Raw genomic sequence first — 23,542 nt, 5'->3', positions numbered from 1 at the left:
ACAGAGGCTGGGGGGTTGGGCTAGGGCTTGGGGGCAGGAGAGGCGGCTGGGGCCAGGACGGGGGGGGGCAGGAGAGGGGGTTGGGGCAGAGCCTGGGGGGCAGGAGGGGGCCTGGGGCCAGGACGGGGGGCAGGAGAGGGGGTTGGGGTAGAGTCTGGGGGGCAGGGCAGGAGAGGGGGATGGGGCAGAGGCTCGGGACAGGAGAGGGAATTGGGACAGAGGCTGGGGGGCAGAAGAGGGGGCTGGGGCCAGGACGGGGGACAGGAGAGGGGGTTGGGGCAGGGCAGGAGAGGGGGATGGGGCAGAGGCTCGGGACAGGAGAGGGAATTGGGACAGAGGCTGGGAGGCAGGAGAGGGGGCTGGGGCCGGGATGGGGAGCAGGAGAGGGGGTTGGGGTAGAGTCTGGGGGGCAGGGCAGGAGAGGGGGATGGGGCAGAGGCTCGGGACAGGAGAGGGAATTGGGACAGAGGCTGGGGGGCAGGAGAGGGGGCTGGGGCCGGGACGGGGACAGGAGAGGGGGTTGGGGCAGAGTCTGGGGGGCAGGGCAGGAGAGGGGGATGGGGCAGAGGCTCGGGACAGGAGAGGGAATTGGGACAGAGGCTGGGAGGCAGGAGAGGGGGCTGGGGCCGGGACGGGGAGCAGGAGAGGGGGTTGGGGTAGAGTCTGGGGGGCAGGGCAGGAGAGGGGGATGGGGCAGAGGCTCGGGACAGGAGAGGGAATTGGGACAGAGGCTGGGGGGCAGGAGAGGGAGCTGGAGCTGTTGCATGAGGCAGGCATAGCTCTTTTCTTGCCCCCACAAGGAGCCAAGAGGGGTTTTGGGGTTGGGGGGATAGGAAGCGTTCAGCTGCTCAGGGCACTTCCGCTCCCCTCTCCTTCCTTGCAACACCAGGCCTGATGTGCGGGTTGACTAACCCATGAGCTGCAGGAAAAGCAGCTGTGCGGGGTGGGGGAGAATTGATATGGGGCTTTGGGGGGATGTAATTAATTGCTGGGCTGGGGGGAGGACGGATGTGGGGCTGGGGGGACGACAACACAAAACTAATTTGTTGGAATTTGGGGCTGTGGGGAGAAGCTGGAAGCTCCCCGCCGTCAGGCAGCTGCCCCTGCAGTGGGGCCAGGCTGGCATCACCCGCTGCGTTTCTGGCAGTTGGCAGCACCGGGGTGGTGGTGAGGGGAGGTCCAGCGATGGACTGACAGGCCCAAGCACCAGAGATTAGTCTTGAAAAAAATCTTGTGATTTTTTTTTTTGTCTCTGACTCCTGATCTTTGAAGTCGTAGGGCTGGTGGTAGCATGAGTAAAGTAGGGACCAAACCAAAACATCTGGGGAACATATCAGTTCATGTTGCACTTAAACAGGTTTTTCCCTCCATCTTTGTCCCTGAAACAAACAAAAAAAGCCCCATTTTCGTTCAACCTGAAACTAATTTTTTCAGGTTTTCAGTTTGGGTGTTTCTCCCCCTTACTTGTAAGTTAGCTAAAATTGCTAAACGAAACACATCTTTCCATTTCATTTTAAAAAACCATTTCATTTCACAGGGCCGAAACAAACCTTTATTATTCTCTCTGCATCAGTTTGTTTTTCATCAAGCCCCCAGGTGCATCCAAACTGCGCTCCACTTGGTCCAGCCTCAGCGCAGGCGCCTGGACCAGATTCCTTCCAGCCTGTCATTTCTCCGGTTCGCTGCCTTTGACAGGCTGTGTTTGTGGGAGTTTTTTTACCATTTCAGTGAGATCAGTACAAAATAAAGATTTAAAGCTCCTGTGAAACTAGAAATTTCTGAAAGCTCAACCTGAACTGTGGAGTCGGGACCAGCGCCTCTGGGATACGGATATATCTAAAGGAGGGAGGCGGGGAAAGAGATTGCAAATTCCTTCTTTCATGCATCTCTGTTGCTGAGGTTATGGGAAAACACCCAGCTGTGGGAGCTGAGGCTTATCTGGTTTGCAACTGATGAAGTGAGCTGTAGCTCACGAAAGCTCATGCTCAAATAAATTGGTTAGTCTCTAAGGTGCCACGAGTACTCCTTTTCTTTTTGCGAATACAGACTAACACGGCTGTTACTCTGAAACCTCATGGTTGTTTTTCATGGGGAGAAAAATACATGGCAGTGGGATTTGGGGCACTTCAACCAATCCCCTGAACAGCCACAAGAGTTTGGGATGTCCAGACCAGTGGTTCTCAAACTGGGGGTCCTGACTCAAAAGGGGATCACGAGACTATTTGGGGGGGGGGGTGTCGCAAGAGTGGTGGCCCCTGGCTCTGACGGCAGCGCCTCCAGCAGCAGCAGTGCAGAAGTAAGGCTGGCCTGGTGTGGAGAGGGGGTCATCACAGCCTGAAATATTTTCAAAGAGGGTCCCAGCAAAAAAAAGTTTGAGAACCCCTGTCCTAGACCTCCTTTCTGGGGGTGTTACCTTACAAGCCAGATCTGCAGCAGCTGTCAATGAGGCCAGATCCCCAGCGGGTGTAAGCAGGTGTTGCGCCATCAAAATTGGATCACCTTTTCATTATGTGTTTGTACAGGGCCTAGCACAACGGGGCCTCGACCCCCAATCTGGCACCTCTAGGGGCTAGCGCAGTACAAACAGCAACCAGAAGAGTTATTTTTAAACACCCTTTGGAAATGTCCCCTAAACTCCAATGTATATGATTTTTATTAAGTACATACATATTTAGTAACGGGAGGCATTAAGAACTCAGTCGGAGGTTTCTCAGAACTGAAAAGAGCTGGCAGGAGAAAAGGAACAACAGCTGCCCGATACTGAGCTCATCCAGGCCAGTGTAAATCCGGAGTAACGCCACTGAAGCCACGGGAGCTACAAGCCGCATGAGGACCGGATCAGGAGCTGGGCCCGAATCTCTGGTTCACCCCCACGCCACGCACTTGCTCCCAAGCCTGTTCATTTAGCCTGTGTACTCAGGGCCGGAGTTTTCAGTTGACGCCGCTTAAACATTTTAGAGCTGATGAGGTTTAATGAGGCATCTCCTTGATAAAAGCGGCTAACAATGGCCTTGATCAAAGAGAGATTGGAAAATTGCTCACCAGCCGTGCACCCAGTAAGAGGGCTATGGGAGGCTTTGCCAGAGTAAACAGTTGGCTCTGTCTTGAAAAAAAAGCCATTTGCTGATTTTTCCTGTCTGCGGATCAATGGGATTCATGCCATTCAAAGCCCTCCTTTCTGCCCAAGAAATAGGCACCGGTTTAACTGGTATTTTAAAACCAGTTACTGAACTGGTGCAAACTCTTATATCAGCTGAGGGGACAGACGCACTAATCATCTGGATACCTTAGACTCTTGCCTGGTTCTTCAGCACCTCACAATCTGTGGTGTGTTTCTCCTCACCAATCCGCTTGTGAGGTAGGGTCCTGCACAGATGGGGAAACTGAGGCACAGATGGGGAAACTGAGGCACAGACAGGCTAAGTGATTCACCCAGGAAATCTGCGGCATGGCAGGGCACTGACCCTCGCTAGCATCCCACGTCTCCATCCTCCCGCTCTGGCAAGGCCAGTTTAGCTCAAGATGGGAGGTTGCATCAGGTGAACTAAACAGGTGGCTTCAGGGTGCATGCTTTGGTGACTGCATCGTGGCTAATGTGGCGTACCTTCCTAAATGTGTAAGCATGACTCAGCAAGCCCAGATAAATCCCGTTCCCCTCATTACCCTGCCCTGCTAACACGAGTACAAACAGTCACAGTTCAGGGCACCTGCACCTGTACTCCCCCTCCAGCAAGCGCACCCCCCACTCTAGACCCCCAGCTTCCCAGCTGTCACCTCTCCTGGGTGGAGACCCGTGTTTCTCTCTCTCCTCCCGGCTGCACAGCGCCCTGCCCAACCTGTGAGTTCTCCAGGCCCACCTGCCTAACGCAGCCCGCTTTACTGGTCTACACAGAGACGGTAACCAGCGCAATTGCCCCAGTGAGGACCACCCAGCCCTTTCTAAGCAAGCACATTGATTCCTAAGGTAAAAGCGTTACGGAGAAAACATATTAAAACCCATCAATGGACCTACCCACATGCTGATAGGCTTACCAGAGATTTCCTTCCCCCCTCCTGCCCTGACACCACCAGTGGCTCTGGCCAGTGATCAAGGCTTCCACTCCAAATAAGCCCCCTCATGAGTAACTCAGTGACTCCTTTCCACCCTTCGGCTTTGAATAATCCTCACGGCACAGGGGATCAGCAGACAAAAGGTGTGTCCCCCGCACCGGGCAATGCTTCATGTGCTGAGTCCTTAGATAGGGGTTTGCAACCCCTCCTGCCACCAATTTCCACTTCACTTCCCAGAAGAGCATTCCTCTCTGCCGCATTGTCCCTTGAAGCTCTAATGCTTTCCAGAGACTGCACGAATCCCGTGTTCCTCCTAAAGCAGAGGTGGGCAAACTATGGCCAGCGGGCCACATCCGGCCCCCTGGGACTATCCTGGCCAGGGAGGCTAGTCCCCAGCCCCTCTCTCGCTGTGCCGCCTCCCGGCTCCGGTCGGGCGGCGTGGCTACGAGCTCCTGCTGCTCTGAGCACCATGGTAAGGGGGTGGGGTTGGATAAGGGGTAGGGGGTCCCAGGGGGCAGTCAGGGGACAGAGAGCAGGGGGCGGTTGGATGGGGCAGAGGTTCGGGGGGGGCAGTCAGGGGACAGGGGGGTTGGATAGGGCGTGGGAGTCCCAGGGGGGGCTGTCAGGGGGTGGGGAGGTGGATAGGGGATGGGGCAATCTGGGGACAGGAAGCAGGGGGAGTTAGATAGGGGGTGGGGTCCTGGGGGGCTGTCAGGGGGTGGGGGGGTGGATAGGGGTCGGGGGGGCAGTCAGGGGACGGGGGGGTGGAGGGGATGGGGTCCCGGGGGAGGCGGTTTGGGGCGGGGGGTCCTGGGAGGGGGTAGTCAGGGGACAAGGAGCAGGGGGGGTTGGGGTTCTGAGGGGGTCAGTCAGGGGGCGGGAAGTGGAAGGGGGTGGATGGGGGCGGGGGCCAGGCTGTTTGGGGAGGCACAGCCTTCCCGACCCGGCCCTCCATACAGTTTCGCACCCCATTGTGGCCCTCGGGCCAAAAAGTTTGGCCACCCCTATCCTAAAGACTTTCCATGCAATCCCACCATACACATTTGCATTTGTATCTGACGAACCCCTAAAATATGTAACTGGGTAAGAACGTAACATAAGAACGGCCATACTAGGTCAGAACAAAGGTCCATCTAGCCCAGTATCCTGTCTTCCAACAGTGACCAATGCCAGGTGCCCCAGAGGGAATGAACAGAACAGGTCATCATCAGTGATCCATCCCCTGTCGCCCCTTCCCAGCTTCTGGCAAACAGGGTTAGGGACACTGTCTCTGTCCATCTTGACTAACAGCCATTGATGGACCTTTCCTCCATGAACTTATCTAGTTCTTTTTTGAACCCTGTTATGGTCTTGGCCTTCACAACATCCTCTGGCAAGGAGTTCCACAGGTTGACTGTGCGTTGTGTGAAGAAATACTTCCTTCTGTTGGTTTTAAATCTGCTGCCTATTAATTTCATTTGATGACCCCTGGTTCTTGTGTTAGAAGGAGAAGGAGTAAATAACACTTCCTTGTTCACTTTCTCCACACCAGTCATGATTTTATAGACCTCTATCATATCCCCCCTTTTAACATCATTCAATATGGTTTGTCCAGGAAATTGCCCTAATGGTCCCAAACCCCACAAAGTGCTGGGTCCACATTAGGAAATTACCTCATATTATTTTCCCCAGTGGTAAGATCCCCACTTTTTCTCCTAGGGTGGACGCACCCTTTGTGTGTGGACACTCTCCATCACTTTCAATCTGGTTTTCATCAGTGTTGCCTGGTAAGTGAAGTTGAGTCTACGCAGGGAAATTGTCCTGGTTTAATTTAAGGTGTGCTCTAGCTAAACCGGAGCACAAGGCAATGCGGAGTCTTATTTCAGTACAAGGCCCGGTCTACACTAGTTTGACCAGCCAAATGTTCTCTCTCTTGCATCCGTCCACGTTTGATTTTGAGTCTTGCTGATAAAAGTGGCCCCAGTGTAGCTGGGAATCGAGTGCACCCTCCTGAGCCCTGGTTCAGCTGCAAGCTCCACCGCCCTCCCCCTGGGGAGGGAGTTCTGTCCCCTCCCCAGATTGCAGCCAGATCTCCTCAGGGTCCAGCCCCTCATGGAGGACAGCGGCCCTGGGAGAAGGAGAAGTGACAAAGGGGAGGAAACAATGGAGGAAACTGTAGGGTGGAGGGGAGAATGCCCCGTCACCCCTGGAAACCCCCTGCCCCTAAATTCCATGGCTGGAGGGGGGGCTGTAGCTACACTTCCTGTGTGTCACACCTTTATTCAGGGGGTCACATGCTCCAAGGACTTTGCTCCCCCATATGACCCTGATGAAGAGCATCTTTGAACCCTGTTGGATGCTGAATCAATAGGAATCAAGGGGGAGGGGTAACGTCCTTGGCCCCCCTGCCCAGCCCAGCAGCCTCTCTGTCTGTTTCCCTTCAGCGCCACCAACAAACATCCCCTCCTCCTTCGTCCACACAGTTCCCTCTCCCGCTGTGGAAAGCACCTGCCTTGATAGGCGCAGCTGCTTATCAGATCCAATCCTTGCAAACACCTGGTGTGTGAGGCTGCGGCGGACCGAGCTGTGCTGGGCTCTGATGGGCCAGGGACGGCTGGCTGCTGGCGAGACGGGGCTTGGGGACATGCCGGCCACCAGCTGACCGCACGAGAGCCCTTTGGACAGATGGGAGCAGAGATGGATATGCAGCCTCGACAGGTGAGTCCTTCGCCTTTGCCACTGCGGCTCATGGCTGTAACATACATCCATAGAGTTTGTGGCAAGACGGGGCGATCTGCTGGCCCCGTTTGGTCTCCTGTGTACCCCAGGCTATTACATTTACCCAGCTACCCCTGTACTCAGCCCGGTAACTTGGGTTAGGCAAAAACAGGAGGCAAAACCGTTGTGCCCCGCAGGCAGACAGCGGGAGAGACCGGGGTTCTCCCCGATGTCCTTGCCCTGGGATGGGACCGATGAGGAGAGATCTGCCCAGATGCCCCATGCTGCAGAGGAAATCAAAACCATCTTCCCACGCCTTGGCTGTGATCAGTAACCTGCTTCTGACCTGGCTTTCCTGCTCCTCACTGGAAACGGCCCCTCACGTCTCCGAAGCACTCCGGCTGCTGAGCCAGATTCTGAGCCCTGTTCCCACGGTCTCCGGTGGAGTTACTCCTTTAAGTGACCAGAGGGGTGGGGGGAGGGAGCCAGGCCAAGTTCACCCAGCGGGGCAGGCACAGAACCCAGGCATCCTGAGTCTCCAGCCAGTGCTTCACCCACTAGTGTGCCAACCCCACTTTTAAAAGGGGGTTTATACCAAGCTAGAGCGATTCACGCTACCATTAAAAAAAATCACCCAGGAGCCGAAGCATTGTGTGGACGGCCTTTCAGATCTCCGAAATGCTGGGGGCCTATTCTGATCTGTTGCAGGGCAGTAACAACAAGACTGCCACCTCAAAAGGCACAAACCCGTGCGTCGGGTCCTCCAAAGCCTGACGGCGTCTTAAAAAAAAAAATGCAATATTATTATTTTAAAATGGATTTGTGGGCTTCGCTCCGCAAACACAGGGGCTGGAAACAGGCGTTATTTTTACAATTGACGCTGAGAGCCTCTGGCCGCCCCTGGATTCCAGCAGCTGGGGCTTTCAGGGAAACCCCGAATATCCCAAGACGTGCAATGACTTTGTCACAGCAGCAACACAAAGTCAATGGACTGACTCTGAGCTTACGCCGAGATTGGCATCAGAATCTGGCTCTCTAGAGCTCTGCTTATCCACTAGACGGTCCCCCACCTTGTGTCCTGGATGATACCCCTGTACGTGATCTAGCAGGGCTTTGCACAGGTGCAAATGACCATAGAAATGGCAAGACGACAGAGGACTGGGCCCGCTAGGCACACTAAATACTATTGCCCCTTTCTGTCCCGAGTGGCTAGCCAAAGTCCAGGGCCCTGGGATGTTCCAGAGAGGAGGAGACATTGATGGAGTCTGGTATTTTCTTTGACGCAACCCCCAGAATGTATGAAGTCCTGTGGCTCTGAATACAGATGACATGAAGACCAAAAGGAGCAGTCTCTTAGCTTACAGCCCCCCACCCCACCACCCCCCGAGCCTCTTTAGCCAACCCCAGAGTTCTCTCTGTGTCTTTTTCCAGGCCCACGCTGCACATACAGTCTCCTGCTTGGCTTTCTTGCCTCTCACCTCTCCATCCTTGTCTGCTCTCCATTTCTCCATGATCTCGCTTCACTCACCCCCACTGGGTCACAATGCCTGGCTGAACCCTCTGCCCACATGGGGCTAGTTTCTATGAGGCTTGCGCGGGCCCCTTGACTGTCTCTGACATAGAGGATTCATTCCTGCATCACTTTGCTCTTAACCCATGGTGAGGTTTCACTCGGCTCATAGCAGTAATAACTCCCAGTTCTTATCACTGGATCTCAAAGTGCTTAACAAATGGGGAAACTGAGGCACAGACCAGGGAAGACCAAAGTCACCTGTCAGGCCAGTGGCAGAGCCAGAAATAAAAGCCACATCTCCTGAGCCCCAGCCCAGTGCTCTATCCGCTAGGCCTAGATGATCTCATCACAGAGGTGAAAGAAAAAGATGGAAAGCATATAGCAGTGTTGAAATTTACCCGACTGGGAGGGACACCTGCTTCCTTAGGCTCTATGCTGGCCCTATGCTGTTGATAACTAGAGGGATGCAAATTGCAGGAGCTGCCAGTCCCCTTCATTGGGCTTAAATTCACCCTCAAATGTAAGAAGCGTGTCTGCTTCTGCCCAGTATAATCCCAGGCTCTTTGGGCCACACGTGGCCCTGGGAAATGTTCAGAACAGAACCCCAGAGGTCTTGGGACGGAGGGGGTGTTAGGTGTCTTATCTGCAAGGATATGGGCCTGGGCTCTAGATTCTAAAGCCAGCAGGGCCCTTCAGGATTAGCCACCCTCATCTCCTGCACATCCCAGGCCAGAAACGCCACCCTGACCAGAGCTGGTGGCTGAGTCAAAGCTGTTCCTTGGGTATGGCAAATGGGGGTGACTGCTCCGGGCCCCACACTTTGGGTGGGGGGGTGCCTCAGGCCAGTGTGATTGGCTGGTGCCGGAAACCCCGAGCGCACGGGGCTGCAGCCAGAACCCTGGGCGACAGCTGAGACCCTGCTGCACAGGACTGGCAGCCAGGACCCTGGGCGCATGGGGCGGCAGCCAGAGCTCGGGGCACGTGGGACCATCAGCCAGCACCCTGGGCATAGGGACGGCCCTGGCCAGAGCAGAGCTTGGAGGGAAGAGACTCAGGTCTTGTCTGCACACAAATGTTCTGTTCTTGCTACGTGCTTAAAGCAAGTATCCGCCTGCTTAAAGATTAGGTCTGTTTGGGGGGCTGGGCCAAGCGGCCTGCTAGGTTCGGCTGAGAGCTGTCGACCGAGGCTTTAGCCTGCCTCCCTCACCCTTGGCAAGGGGGCTGTGCCATACAAGATACAATCTAGATTAGTGAGTAGCTGTGTCACCCCTGCCCTCTAACCTAGGTGCCCTTTACCTTGCTTTGCTGCTATACCCTCCAGCCTGGATTGCTCACAAAGAACCTCCAGCGTGCAAGTCACTCCCAGCTATGTCTGTGCTTCTGCTGTTGTCACACCCTGGCTCTTACCAGCCCTGGTTAATTTGCTGGGTGACCCCAACACACTCCCAGCATTAGATTTTCCCCCAGAAATGTCTGTCCTGTACTGCCTAGTCCCCCCCGGACAATGCAAATTATACAAAGTCTGTTGTTGCTTTAATAGAGATAACAGGCACGCAACTTGCCACCCCAAATGAAGTTGCCCAGACACTTCAGTTCAAACACATGGGATTAGATCAAACAGAGAAACAAGTTTATTAACTACAAAGAGAGGTTTGAAGTGAGAACAAGTAATGAGGCATAAAAGCCAGAAATGGTTACAAGAAAAGTAAAGATAAAATGCAACCAATGCTTAATTTAACAAACTCTGCTAAATTCAACTGAAAGATTTCTCACCAGATGCTTTCAGTAGTTTTACTGACTAAACTTCGTAGGTCAGGACCCCTTCTCCCCAGAATGCTTCTTATTGCTTCAGATACCATGAATGCAAAGAGCAGAGGGGGGGAGGGGGTGTCAGTGACCCTCTTAAAAAGCCTTTCCAGCTGAGATTCAGGAGAGAAAGCGTCTATTAGGAAGGATGTTCCCTGCTGCTTTTTCCTCACCTGTTTCCTCACCTGTTCCCCTTTCTTTCCCTTCCTGCTTGATTACTTTGTTTATTGCTTAAATGCAAACTAAGCAGAGCCAATATTCCTTTGATCTGGAAAAAGGGGTAAACAGGGAGGTGGCAAAATTTTGCAGAGGATACAAAATGACTCTAGTTAGTTAAGTCCAAAGCAGACCACAAAGAGTTACAAAGGGACCTCACAGAACTGGGTGACTGGGCAACAAAATGGCAGATGCATCAGTCAATTCAGGGGGTCTTTCAGGGCAGCCCCAGGGAATCTCTAGCTTCCTTAGGAGTTCAACCAGCCAAAAAGACAGAAAATATTCCTTTGGCTTTGTTTGATTTCCTTCCTTCAGCTTCCAAGCTCACAGATGGAGCTTCCTGGCACATAGCAATTCTTAAGTGCTGGAAAGGGCCATTAACCAATCCTTTGTATTGCAATGATCCTTGATGGCCTGCAGCAGGGCATGACTCACCAGTGCAGTGCCTCCCACTGGTCATCCTGGGAATTAGCTCTCCAGCTTTCAGAGCACCCTCTGCAGGCCGGTGTCCCGCTTGCCTCAGGCCTCCATGTCCCTCCCAGAGCCCAGTGCTCCTTCCCTCAGGGTTCTGCCCTCTGCAGACGCCCCACAGTCTCTGTTATAAGGCCAGCTGTGGCCTGACTGGGGCGTGGCCCCAGCTGTGGCTGCCTTCCCCATCAGCCTAGCCTTTGGCTCCCCCAGGGCAGTCCTGTCCGTCCCGCCACCCCCCCCCCCCCCCGGGGCTGTTTTAACCCCATCTGACCACCCCGCTCCATGGCCCATCTGCTTTCGACAGTCCCTCTGAAAGGGAAGGCGGGGTGTGGGGTGGGAGACGATTCCGGTGGCTGTGTTCACAAGTTCAGAGAGAACGTTTTCAAAGTTGTAAAGCAAACTGGAGATATTTTCTTACAGCATGGCATATGGGCATTGCACGTGGGATTAATGCCTTAATCCACCACCCCCCCCCCCGCCTTGCACACCAGGAATCTGCCCCCCCCCAGCTTGCCTTGTGCTTTCACCTGGGTCCAACCTCTCCCTGGGCCAGAGATTCCAAGGCCAGGAGGGGCCATTGGGACCATCTAGGCTGACCCGCTGGATGACTCAGGCCATAGGATGGCGCTGGATTAATTCCCCGTTGAGCCAGAACAGGTCTTGTTGAAAAACAGCCCACCTTGATTGAGAAAAGTGCCAGGGACGGAGAATCCACCCCAGCCCTCGGTGAACTGCTCCCTCCCTGGTAATGGAAGTAGCGGCCGTATAAGATACGACACTGGATGTACGGAAATACCTAGCGTGTACGGGCATGTGGCCCCTTGATAGCCACTAACACGAGGCGGGGAGATACATCCCGTGTCCCTCTGATTCCAACAGAACAGGGCCAGGTCCCCATGTCTTAGCCCTCAGGAGCAGGGGAATTGGGCATTCTCGGGGGCTCTCCCCCCGATCGCAGGGGCCCACCAGATCCTCCGGTCTGACCTGCAGATCCCAGGCCAGTGACCCCCTCCCAGCTTCCCCCTCACCAAATAGAAGAGCAGAATTCGACCCCCGTAGCGGGTTGGGCATATGCTGAGCTCTGGTTTCCCTCCGTGCAGCCGCGCTGGTGGAGTGTGGAGACGGGGGAGCACTGACGGCCCAGCGAGGCACCTGGATTAACATGGCCAGAGCCCCACCTGCCACCAACGCCTTCCCCAACTCGTCCTTCCCGCCCACCGCCCCCCCGCCCTGCCCGGGGGCGTCGAACGGGAGCTTGCCCGGCCTGGACGTGCCCTACTTCCTGACGGAGACCATCACAGCGGTGCTGTCCGTCGCGGGCAACCTCTTCATTTGCACTGTCATCCTGCGGGACAGGAAGCTGCGCGCCGTGGTGACCAACCACTTCCTGGTCTCGCTGGCCGCGGCCGACATCCTGGTGGGGGCCGTGGCCATCCCCTGCGCCCAGATGGCGGACGCGGGGCTGCCGCGGGGCCGGCCGACTCTGTGCTTGCTGATGCTCTGCACCCTGCTGATCTTCACGCAGGCCTCGGTCTTCGGCCTGCTGGCCATTGCAGTGGAGCGGTACATCTCCATCCTCAAGCCCTTCCAGTACCCATCCCTCATGAGCCCCCAGAACTCGCTCCTGGTCATCCTGAGCAGCTGGGTGCTGGCCACCTTCATTGGGACGCTGCCCCTCATGGGCTGGCATAAACCCTTCCCGCCCGACAGCCAGTGCAAATTCAACGCCTTCATCGAGGACACCTTCGAGGTCTATTTCAAGTTCGTGGCCTGCATGCTGGTGCCGCTGGCCATCATGCTGGTCCTCTACGGCCATATCTTCCTGGAGGCCAAGCGGCAGATCCGCAAGGTGGCCGAGCGGGAGGTGGAGGTGAGCCGGCAGGCCCGGCGCCGCCGCGTCCTGCACAAGGAGCTGCGGCTGGCCACCTCGCTCTTCATCATCCTCTTCTGCTTCGCCTTCTGCTGGCTGCCCCTCCACGTCATCAACACCCTCCAGCTCGTCTGCCCTGGCTGCCCCATCCCCAGCCCGCTGGTGCTGGCGACCATAGTCCTGTCCCACGCCAACTCTGCCATCAACCCCGTGGTGTACGTCTTCCGCATGCGCTCCTTCCGCCAGGCCTTCACGGCCACCTTCCCCTGCACATGGCACCCCCTGCCCGGCTCCGCCCCAAGCAAGTTCTCCGCCTCCGGACTCACGCCGTCCAACAGGCTGGAGCTGGCCAGCCACAACAGCCCCCTACCAGGGAAGTGACGTGGGTTGGTGGCCCACGGGATTGGCCCCCCTGGGACTCCCGGAGCCTCTTTCATACCTAGAGGGTCACCGCTGAGCTAAGACTGTCACTGCTCCCTAGGGGGAGTAGGACCCCCCCACCCTGCGGCCCCCCGGGCTAGGGACAGGACAGATGGGAGAAGAACCCAGGAGTCCTGGCTCTCAGTCCCTTCACTTTAACCCACTAGACCAGCAGTTCTCAAACTGTGGATCATGACCCATGCCTTGGATGGGGTCGCCAGGGCTGGCTTAGACTTGCTGGGGCCCGGGGCCGAAGCCAAAGCCCGAGGGCTGCAGGATGCAGGTTGCAGGCCCCCTGCCTGGGGCTAAAGCCCTTGAGCTTTCGCTTTGGCCCCCTGGGGCAGGTGGGCTCGGGCGGGCTCAGGCTTCGGTCCCCTCTCCCGGGGTCGTGAAGCAATTTTTGTTGTCAGAAGGGGGTCGCGGTGCAATGAAGTTTGAGAACCCCGACACTAGACCACGGGTGGCAGGTATAAGAGGCCAGGGGGGCTAAGCCTCCCCTAAACAGGACGCAGTGCCCCTCCCTCTGGAGGCGCGTCGGCCCACCCCCTTTAGAGTGCTGCCCCCGAAAGGGCTCCCATGCTCCGCCTGAGGCCCCGCCCCCACTCAGCCTCTTCCCCCCAAGGTCCCGCCCTCACTCCGCCTCTTCCCCCAAGGATCCTCCACCCCGGGGTGGAGGGTCCTCGGGGGAGGGGGCCAAGCAGGAGCAGGGCCTGGGGTGGAGCCTCAGGGGGAGGAGGCCGAGTGGGGGTGGGCCTCGGGGCGCAGCAGGGGGCAGGGTCATGATCCGGTCGCCCCCCCCCACACTTTTAGGGAGTATCCTATGCTCATGCCCAGCCTCCCCAAATGTGGGAGTCACATGCTGCCCATGCACTAGACCTCACTCCCCGCTCAAAGCCAGGGCTAGAACCCAGGAGTCCTGGCTCCCAGCCACCCTCCTCTAACCCACTAGACCCCACTCCCCTCCCAGAGCTGGGAACAGAATCCAGGAGTCCTAACTCCCAGCCCCCCCCCCCCCCCCCCCCCAGATCTGACCCCTGAACCTCTCTCCCAGAGACAGCCACATACGTTTTGCAAAGCCCACGCCCTGTAGCGATGCCCCCCCCACCCCCCCAGGTTTCTTCTTTCCTTCTGGGTTTGGATGGGGTTGGTTCCCCAAAGCGGTGGCCACCCCCATCCCCACCCCACGCCCTCAGGCCAGCGCAGGAGAACCCAAGAGGGAACTGGCCCAGCCTGTGTCCTTGGCCCCCCGCGGGAGAAAAGCAGCGAGGGAAGCAGCAGCGCCAGGCCATCTGGGTTTGCCAGGTGATGCAGGCGAGGCCGAGGGGCCAGGGGGTGGAATTTCTCCTCCCAGGGCTCCAGCAAGCAGCTATCTGCAGCTAGGTTGGTTCAGCCTTTCAGCTCTCCTCTGTGCCAGCCCGGCGGGACCCTCGGGCCAGGCAGCGGCTCCAGCCTGTTCCTGGATCATCTCATTAAAGGCATCTCCCTGCTGAATTCACTGCTGCTCTGTACTTCAGGGGGTTGCGGGGAGGGGAGGGTATGGGGCGTGGGGCAGTGCCGGGCTGTGCGTGTGAATGCGCCCACGCGTGGGGCGGTGCTGGGCCGTGTATTCATTTTGGTGCACCAGGGACGCCCCCTCACCCTGCCCCATGGCATGCCTGCAGTGCTGCTGTTTCCCACCAGGGGGCGCTGTGGCACCACAGCTGCATTAGGCACGGCTGACCCCAGTCGGCAGAGACCCCTGGGCTCACAGACCCCCATCCGCACAGCTTGGGGGGGTGGCCAGGCTGTGGGGACCCAGTTGCCTCCCCCCCAGATCTGGGTGGATACCAGAGTTCGGGGAGGGGAGCCTAGTCCCAGATCCCAGCCTGGCAGCCCCATCCGTGCCAGCGTTGTGCCCCCCAGATCCTCTGGCGTGGGCTCCCCACAGGCGTCGGGCTGGATCCTGCTAGGGGCAGCCTGGAGCCCTGCAGACGAGCACACAGGGGTCTGGCTTCCACCCATGCCAGGCCCCGCTCCGCAGCCTCTCCTAGCGAGGGTGCTTCGTGGGGCTGCCCGGGCCCCCTCCTGTGGCTGTGGGAGGGGCTGGATTGTCGGGGAGAGGGCTGAGATGGACGGGCAGAGGGAGGAATGGGGTGGGGAGGGGAACACCGAGGGCTGGGGGGAAGGAGGAGATGGGGGCGGTAGAGCTAGTGGGGGGAGAGACAAAGGAAGGTGCAGAGCTGCAGTTGTGGGGCGGGGAGGGGCATATTCACACACATGCTGTCCCCCATGAGACAGATGGTTTCCTGAGTCATGGCAGCCAGTGCGGGCCAGTATCCCCAAAGAAGGCAGGGGATGTAGCCGGACTCTGCATCCCGACGGTGCCCAGATCACACCCGGGGCTCCCTGCCCAGCTGGTTCCCCAGCTCACAGTGGGGGTGGGCAAAGGGCAACCACGGGGCATAGCCAACACCAGCCAGTGGCCAGGTTTGCAGCTCACTGGCACATGTGCTTGGGGAGAGGGGGGCAGTGGGGAACTCGGCCCCCCCAACAAATCCTGCAGCTCCCTTCTCCTCGCCCCGGGACTACATGTGATCTGGGCAGTGAGTTTGGCAGAGGCCCAGCTCAGAAGCCCCCTTCCCCCTCACTCCCGGCCAGTCCCCAGGCAGTGGACAGCACATCTGTGCATGGGTGGAGAGCCAGGCTGCAGCAGGCTGGGGCATCACCACAAGCAAATCAGCAGGGGGCGCTCTCCCCTCGCAGTCAGGGCAGGCCCCAGTGCAGTGCTGTGGGGTGCTGTGCTCCAGGGAATGGGGCGGGGTGCCCTTCCCTTGAATGGTGGCATTTCACTGCTAGGTGAGTCATTCCTACGTTTGCACCTGGCACACGGACCCTGCTCTGGGACTGGTGCCCCCAGGCAGTCCTACCATGCAAATAATAAACCACTGCCATGCACCCACCTTAGAGGTGGCTGCATCTCAGTGCTAGGTGAGGGAGCCCTGTATAAACAGCTTCCATGCCCCACCCCAAAGGTGGCAGCATCTCAGTGCTAGGTGAGGTATTCCTTATAAATAACTGCCACAACCCCACCCTAGAGGTGGCTGCTTCATGGTGCTGGGTGCAGGTCCATCAAGAGAAATTTAGGTCCCTGGTACACCATGTTGGCTGGGGCCCCACCTCCTCCCAGTTACAGAAATTTTGGGAGCCCCTCATGCTCAGGGAGGCCAGTACAATAGGCCCCCTTTCATCTCATCTTATCAGCCCTGATTGGGTGAGGGATCCCTGTATAAACAGCCTCTGCACCCCGACCCCAGAAGTGGCCACATCTCAGCCCACCTGGAACAATCCCACCCGTGTTGCAGTTCCCAGGACCTAGCTCTGCCTCTCTGGGCATCTCTGCCACGTGCTGGGGTGAGAGGAAGCAGCTCGATATGGCGGCTCGGGTTCGGCGCAGGCCGCGGCTTGGATTTCGCCTTGTCAGGTGCTTTTCCTTCACCTCCCCCAGTGGCGGCGACAGGAGGGAAGGGGATGATTTGGCCCGGAGGAGGCGCAGCAGCAAAGGGCCGGGGTGGCTGAGCCAGCATGGCCTTATCACAATGAGAGTCCGACCCTGAAGCCGGGCCGGAGCTCTGGTTGCGGCGGGGGAGGGGAGGGGGAGGGAATCGATCCCTCGCCCGCTGGGATCCTGCAGATGGAACCTGATGGCCCTGCAATGGGGGCCAGTGACCCCCCTCCACCCGCTGCAGCGCTGCATCCCTTCCCCTCTCTGGGTCCCCCCCGGCTGCCTCTTGTGCCAGGATCTGTGGGGAGACAGGCCCAAGGGGGGTGGTCTGGCCAGGCCACCAGGCAGGAATCCAGTCCCCCATCCCCTGGGAGTTAACTGAGTCCAGAATCTTTCAGCGGGGCTGGGAAGTGACCTCCCGCCCCATCCCCAGGGGCAAGAAGGCTCCAGCTCCGACACACCCCAGCTCCCAGGGAGGCGCTGGTGCCCAGCTAGCACCGGACAAGTCCCCAAGGGTGCCAGAAGCCAGGGTGCTGGCAGAAGCGTGGGCCTGGCTGTTTCCCTGCCCGGGGCTGGGTCCAATCGGGGAGGGTCAGACCTGCCAGGCAAGGAAGTGCCGGGTGCAATGTGGAGCCAGCGTCAGCCAGCACCATAGACAACTGCTCTCTCTGCCCCATGTCATGTTGTTGCCCCTTCCCATCAGCCCAGGCCCATCTCTCCTTTCCTGAGCCCCTGCCCATCAGGGCTAAGCCCACCGCCCCAGCTGAGCAAGAGATGTCCTGCCAAACAGCCCATCTGCCCCCGATCAATAATTCATCCCCCCGGCGGCAGCGGGGGGGCGCATCCTCCTGCCAGCAGTAACCGATCTGGCCCAGCGGCTGCGCAGCGGGAAAGGGGCTGTTCTGTGCGAGAGCAACACAAAGTCACTTTGAGAGCGGAGCAGAGCGCGGGGGCCCCGGGGGGGTCGAGTTTCACTGGCTGAGGAGCAGCTGGACCCAGGGGTAAGCTCATGCTGAGACAGCGCCGAGGAAGAGATGCCCGCGGACCCAGCAGCACCGACCCACGGCGGCTCCGGGCACAAAGGAAGAGTATGGGGCTGGCTGGCTCAGGGGGGCAGGGAATGGGACCTTTCGCCTCTAGCCCAGGGGGTCTCAACCTCTCTTTCTGAGGCCCCCCGAACAGGCTATAACAGCTCCCCAGCCCACCTGTGCCCAGCAAGGGGGTTTCAGCACCGCTAGTAGCCGAAGAGCTGTATTTAATGGCGAGCTAGTTACACCCCCGTGCCTAGAACACACAAAGGGAGAATATAGGGACAAAAATAAACCCGGCCCAGGGCTTAAGACGGGTTTATTTTGGTGGACCCCCTGAAACCTGCTTGAGGCCCAGACCCCCAGCTGAGAACCGCTGCTCTATGGGGTGCTGATCCAGCCACAGGGGTAGGGAATGGGACATGGGGCCTTTCCCCTCTGGGGGTGCTGGCTCCGATCTGGCCCCTGGGGGCGGGGTCTGGCTGGCACAGGGGGTAGGAAATGGGACCGTTCCAGATAATTCTCCCATTCAAAGCCTCCCCACCAGGCCAGTAGGGCCCATCAGTTGCTTCCCCAGCTGCCACATGGTGGCCCCCGTAAAGGAGCTGGGAGGTCTCTCTCCCCCCCTCGGAGGGTCAGCTGTTCCCACCCCAACAGACTCTCAGTGGCTGCCCCCAGCCAGCCCAGGAGGCTGCCCCTCCTCCCAACCCTAGCTGGGGCAGGGGGTGTTGACAGCGTAGGGCAAATCAGCCCAGCCTGCCGCTGCTGCTCAGTTGACAGAGGCCATCAGGCTCCACGGCCCTTGAGCCAGTGCCTGGGCCCAGCCCTGCATCCAGCCACAGCTTTGTAAGGACGCCGCAGCCCCCCGCAGCCTGCCCTGCCCACAGGTCGCCCACCCTTGTGGCATCTGGCCCCCTTCGGCTCCTCACACAGAGACCAGCTCTGGGGAGGGGAGGAGCCAGAGCTGCAGGGAAGAATGTAGCTCCCCGGGCTCCTGCTGATTCACAACCCACAGAAGCCAAACAGCTTGTTACCCGCAAGGGGAAGATGGGGACCAAAGTTTAAAGCATGTGGGTCCCATCCCTGCCCCATCTAACCGCCCCTTTCTGGAGGGGAAGCAGAGGAGTGTGGGTCTAACTCTGGAACTCGCCTTCGGCCTCCCAGACTATTTACAGCCAGCAGCGGCCATCCTTTGCCCCAGCCTGGCTCTCACGACACAGTGCCTGCCAGCAGCCTGGCCCCCACATGGAACTTGCCAGCAAGATTCACCCCATGGCACCGGCCGCGCTATCTCCCCACCCCGAAGCAGGCAAGAGCCAGCTGGAGAAATCAAACTGGTTTATTACAAAAGTTCCTGATGCTGCAAGGAGAGGAGCTGCCCTGGAGGCTGGGGCTACAACTTACAAGACCCCGCTCCTGAAACTGCCCCATGGATGCCAGGAACCCGGGACACAAGGATCCACTAGCTCGGATGCAGCTGGAGAATCAGGGCCAGGGGAGCTGTCGACACCAGGGATTTCTGTACTGACGAGCTGTGGGAGTGTACCAGGCATGACTTATCCCCAGCCCAGAGGCTACTTGGTCCCTGTCCCGCTTTACAGCTGAGTAGTAAGGAACGACCCTTCGCACCTCAGCTAGTGCTGCTGGAACTAAGCCAAGGCTGACGCCACCGTGAAGCTGTCTACACTAGGAGCTGAGCAGTGTTTCAAATCACATTCGCTAACTCGTCTTCCCTGGTGCCTCGCTCAGCTGGAAAGCGGGACCCGAACTCAAGCACAGCTGCTGGTGGTCTGGCTGGTGTCTGGGGAAGCGGAGGTTCAAGAGGGGCAGCAGTCACGCGCTCTTGGTGCCTCTCTGCGGGGCGTTTGCGGTAGGGTAGCTATGCAGTGCGGAAATTCCCAGGGTAGTCAGCCCCCACCCAAATCAGACAACTACAGCAGACAGCTCCCCTTCAAAAGACACCTTTGAAGAGCTGTTCAGAGACAATTCTGCTGAGAGGTCCCCCTTTCTGTTAGGCTGAGATTCCCAGTGCTTCTCTTTGTACCCAGCTCCCTTAGGAAACCTCAGCGCTCCCCATTCCTGGCAACCGAGCCACAGAGCAGGCCCGTCAGGAGGCCTAAGAGCTAAAGAGCCTCTCACCTCGATGTAGCCTCCCCCAAGGCCAGCCGAGTCTGCAGCACCCAGCGGCGAGGCTGTGAGTGGGCACAGAGATCCTGGGTAAATCCAGAGCAGCGGCGCCAGGACACTGGCTCCTTTCAGCTTTGGGCAGGTGGGTGAGGGGCGTGGGGGGACACCAGCTGGGCTTACAGCAGCTGGGGTCTCCTGACTGGTTCTGCTCCCAGAAACCCCCTTTCCAATCAAATGGGAACGTGGGAGCTGGAGGTAGCAACATGGAGGACAGGGGGGAGCTGTGCTCAGCCCTCGGCGCTCTGAGGGCTAATAAGGGAAGTACAGGTGGCACCTGGGGAGAGCTCAGCAGAGTTGTTTCTGAACAGGATGGTTTTCACAAGTGATGCAGCCAGCAGGCTTCATCCAGAGGGACTTGAGGCAGGTTCCCCGCTCAGCCTGGCTCTGGGTCATGCCAGGGCGAGGCTGGGACCTTGGGACAGTTCTCTATTTGCCGGCAATGAGGGGGTTCCTCAGCACCACAATGACGGAGTCCCCCCGCAGGAACATCTTGGAGATGTAGCGATCCTTGTTGACGGGCTTCGATTTCTTCTTGCCCTTGCCGCTCTTGGGCACCTCCGTCCACATCTCCTTGACGTTCTCCAGCACCATGTTACAGTGCCTGGAGGGAGAGAGCGGCGGCGGGGGATCAGGGACACAGCAGTGGAGCTGGGAGGAACCGCTGACAACCTAGACCCCATGGCCAGAGAGGAAGCTGCTCACTGCAGCCTGACCTGGCATCCCCTCTGCTAAGCCTGTCGCGCTGAGCTCATTCCTGCTGGAATCAACTACTTAGTGCAGCAGTCGGGTTCTACCAAGGAGGTGGTGGGGGAGAAACTGTAACTCGCTCCATGCTCCCTCCCAGACCTGGAAATACATCCCAGCAGTCCTGCCACTCAGTGCCCCCGCCATGCCACTAACCACTAGGCCACCCTCCCACAGCAGGGAATAGAACCCAGCAACGCCGGCTCCCAGCCCCCCTGCTCTGACCTCTGGACAGCATCCCACCTGCTCTGTACTGCGCAACGGGCGGGGGACCCTTCTGCTCTTGCTGGGGAACGCAAGAGCCCCCTGGGGGCAGGCTGGGAAGGAAGGGCCCCAGCGGTATTTTAAATGTATGGGGGGGAGGAAACCGCACCTGTCAAAGGCCTTGACACGTCCCAGCAGCTTCTTGTTGTTGCGACAGTTGATCAGCACCTGGGTGTTGTTCTTGACTGACTGGGTGAGGACGGACAGGGGCCCCGTGTTGAACTCCTCCTCCTCCCGCTTCTGCAGCTCCTCGGGGGTCATCTCACTCTTGGGCTTGTTTAAGAGGCTCCTGCAGGCGCAGAAGGGGAAGACACGGCATTCATGGAGCCTCTGCCACGCCCTCCTCCTCCTGCCGCCTCATCTGGGGTGTCCTAGCAGGGCGAAGGGCCCATCTCTCGGACTGCCTTGTCCCTGACACCCCACGGCGACATGGCACTACCAGCTAGGGGGTTCAGGCCTCGCTTCCCCATAACCCACCTCTAGGTACCTCTACACAGCAGTAGTGGTGTGATTCCCAGCTCGCTTGGATGTACATGCGATAGGGTCTGCTTGAGCTAGTGTGTCTGCGGTGGATCGGGCTAGCTGTCCCAGTATATGCCTAGGGTCTCCGACAGGCCTGTTCTTGGTGCAGCTAGGCATTTCGAGCTGAGCTAGCTTGTGTATGGCTAGACAAGTGGGAATCACACCTCCCAGCTGCAGTGGAGAGGTATGCTAAGGCTCGCTCTATATCCTGTAAAGCTGCCCGGCCAGAATGTGTCAATTTAGATGAAATTTCATCTAGAGCAAAATGTACCGAAGTGTTTCCATCAGACCCAGCGCTCTATTTCAACCTGCCCGGAACGTTTGGAGTTTTCCTTTCAAAACCCGCGTTATAAATGGTACAAACCAAACAAAGTCCTAGTAAAATGCCTCGATTTCACTCCACCTGAAATTTCAGAAGTTCAGTTTTGCTGCAGCTGGGAATTGGAACATTTCAAAGTGTCAATATTTCCCGCAGAACAGAGATTCCTAGATTGGATCAGCTCTACCGCCGCCCTGGGATCTGCCCTGCGGGTGCCACACTGCCATTCAGCCGGGACCCCTCAACTGTCTCAGCGAGAGAGGGTGGCATGTGCTTCTGCCTAAATGCGGGGGGAGAGGCTCTGGGGGTGGGGGGAACTAGCCCCCTTCCCCACGCTTTCTCATCTTCCAGTCAGGAGTGGCGTTAATCAAACCTCCCTTTGTTACCCCAACTCTCCCTTCCCAGGATCCCCAGCAACATCTCTTCTGAGGGCAGGGCAGGGAATCTGCCATCCCACCCCAGAGCCCGGGCAGGGAGACCTCTGGGCCAATGCCCCCCTACGGAGGGGAGATGAACACGCAGTCAGGGATCCTTCCCCGACCCTGATCCCCAGGACAAGGTGGAGGGGGCTTCCCCCATCACTACCATCAGATGGGTGGGAGGATTAGGGCTCAGGGGGCCCAGGCGCTCAATCCCCTCGCCCTTCGGGTCCTGGGGGTGCTGGGGAATAGATAGCGTCTACTCCGTTTCCCTCCATCTTCCCCCCCCGCCAAGCCCCCTCACCTCTACCCCTCTTACCCCCCCCGCAGCTGCCACCTCACTTCCGCTGCCCCTTCCCACCAGCCTCTGCCCCTTTCCCCCCATCTACCCCCTCCCTTCCCCTGCCCCAGCCTCTGCCCCACTCCCCCCAGCCTCTGCCCCCTCCCTTCCCCTGCCCCCCAGCCTCTGCCCCACTCCCCCCCCCCAGCCTTTGCTCCCCCTTCCCCTGCCTCTGCCCCACTCCCCCCCAGCCCCCAGCCTCTGCCCCACTCCCCCCGTCTACCCCCTCCCTTCCCCTGCCCCAGCCTCTGCCCCACTCCCCCCCAGCCTCTGCCCCCTCCCTTCCCCTGCCCCACTCCCCCCCAGCCTCTGCTCCCCCTTCTCCTGCCCCCAGCCTCTGCCCCACTCCCCCCCAGCCTCTGCTCCCTCCCTTCCCCTGCGCCCAGCCTCTGCCCCACTCCCCCCCCAGCCTCTGCTCCCTCCCTTCCCCTGCCCCCCAGCCTCTGCTCCCTCCCTTCCCCTGCCCCACTCCCCCCCAGCCTCTGCTCCCCCTTCTCCTGCCCCCAGCCTCTGCCCCACTCCCCCCCCAGCCTCTGCTCCCTCCCTTCCCCTGCGCCCAGCCTCCCCCCGCTCCTCTGGCCTCCTCACATGACGCCGCCGCTCCCGCTCTCACACACGCGCCGCCGAGAATCTCGCGCCGCTGCCGCCGCCGCTGCCGGGACTTTCCGCTTCCGGGTCACGGGTGCGAAAGGGGGACGGCGCGCGTGCGCACTTGCCCAGCCTGGCGTGGGGGGGTGGGGAGCGGCGCCTCCGAGGCCGCACTTCCGGCTTCCGAGCGGCCGCGCGCCTCCAGCTACGAGGCGGCCGGAGGGTCCAGAGAGCGCGGAGCGCGAAGAGCTCGCTGCCCTCCCTGGGGCTCCGCCCGGCTGCAAGCCGGGGAGGGCGGGGCCAGACTCAATCGGGGCGGGGCCAGACCCCCCAGGGGGCGGGGCCTCAACCCAAGGGGCGGGGTTTGCAGCTGGTACAAAGTGACCCAGGCTGGCCCCAGCAAGGGGGGGGCGAGGGGGCAGCCCCGGGACCCCAGCTGCCCCTGCAAAGCGACGGGGTCTGAGCCAGCTGGTACCGCGCCCGAGGGAGAGCCTGGGGGTCCCCCCGACACCCCGCTGGACACCCGGCCCAATGTGGGGAACCGGGGGGAGCGGGGTGGACCCTGGACGGCACGTATCGCGACGCCGCTCTGTCGAGCCACGGCGTG

The 23,542-nt window shown here is 59.1% G+C and overlaps 2 protein-coding genes across 3 annotated transcripts; one reads left to right on the top strand and one right to left on the bottom strand.

Annotated features, from left to right (window-relative positions):
- The first annotated feature begins 7,001 nt into the window (after positions 1–7,001).
- LOC102946266 (adenosine receptor A1) lies at positions 7,002–13,203 on the top strand. Its single transcript, XM_007069074.3, has 2 exons — positions 7,002–7,188; positions 11,854–13,203. Exons 1-2 carry the CDS (start codon positions 7,002–7,004, stop codon positions 13,002–13,004), a joined length of 1,338 nt encoding a protein of 445 aa, XP_007069136.3. The 3' UTR covers positions 13,005–13,203.
- A 5,670-nt stretch (positions 13,204–18,873) lies between these two features.
- Positions 18,874–23,236, bottom strand: SNRPD2 (small nuclear ribonucleoprotein D2 polypeptide). Of its 2 annotated transcripts, XM_043534728.1 has the most exons (4): positions 22,936–23,128; positions 21,634–21,703; positions 20,857–21,036; positions 18,874–20,340 (listed from the first exon to the last, which is right to left on the bottom strand). In XM_043534728.1, the coding sequence occupies exons 3-4, from the start codon at positions 21,006–21,008 to the stop codon at positions 20,166–20,168; spliced, it is 327 nt and encodes a 108-aa protein (XP_043390663.1). In that variant the 5' UTR covers positions 21,009–21,036; positions 21,634–21,703; positions 22,936–23,128; the 3' UTR covers positions 18,874–20,165. The 2 variants fall into 2 exon arrangements, with proteins under 2 accessions (XP_043390663.1, XP_037740553.1); XM_037884625.2 differs by lacking the exon at positions 21,634–21,703 and having other exon boundaries at positions 22,936–23,236.
- Between the last annotated feature and the right edge of the window lie 306 nt (positions 23,237–23,542).

The sequence above is a fragment of the Chelonia mydas genome, chromosome 23 (genome assembly GCF_015237465.2).
Source record: "Chelonia mydas isolate rCheMyd1 chromosome 23, rCheMyd1.pri.v2, whole genome shotgun sequence".
Taxonomy (NCBI): Eukaryota; Metazoa; Chordata; order Testudines; family Cheloniidae; genus Chelonia; species Chelonia mydas.
Note: the sequence above shows the minus strand (reverse complement) of the source record. Positions and strands in the feature narration are given on the sequence as shown.

Excerpts from the sequence above, each read along its gene's own strand:
- LOC102946266 (XM_007069074.3), top strand. The coding sequence starts at position 7,002 with ATGAGGAGAGATCTGCCCAGATGCCCCATGCTGCAGAGGAAATCAAAA. Across the intron at positions 7,189-11,853 it reads CCCTGTTCCCACGGTCTCCG|CCGCGCTGGTGGAGTGTGGA; the intron begins GTGGAGTTACTC and ends CCCTCCGTGCAG.
- SNRPD2 (XM_037884625.2), bottom strand. Across the intron at positions 20,341-20,856 it reads CGTGTCAAGGCCTTTGACAG|GCACTGTAACATGGTGCTGG; the intron begins GTGCGGTTTCCT and ends CTCTCCCTCCAG.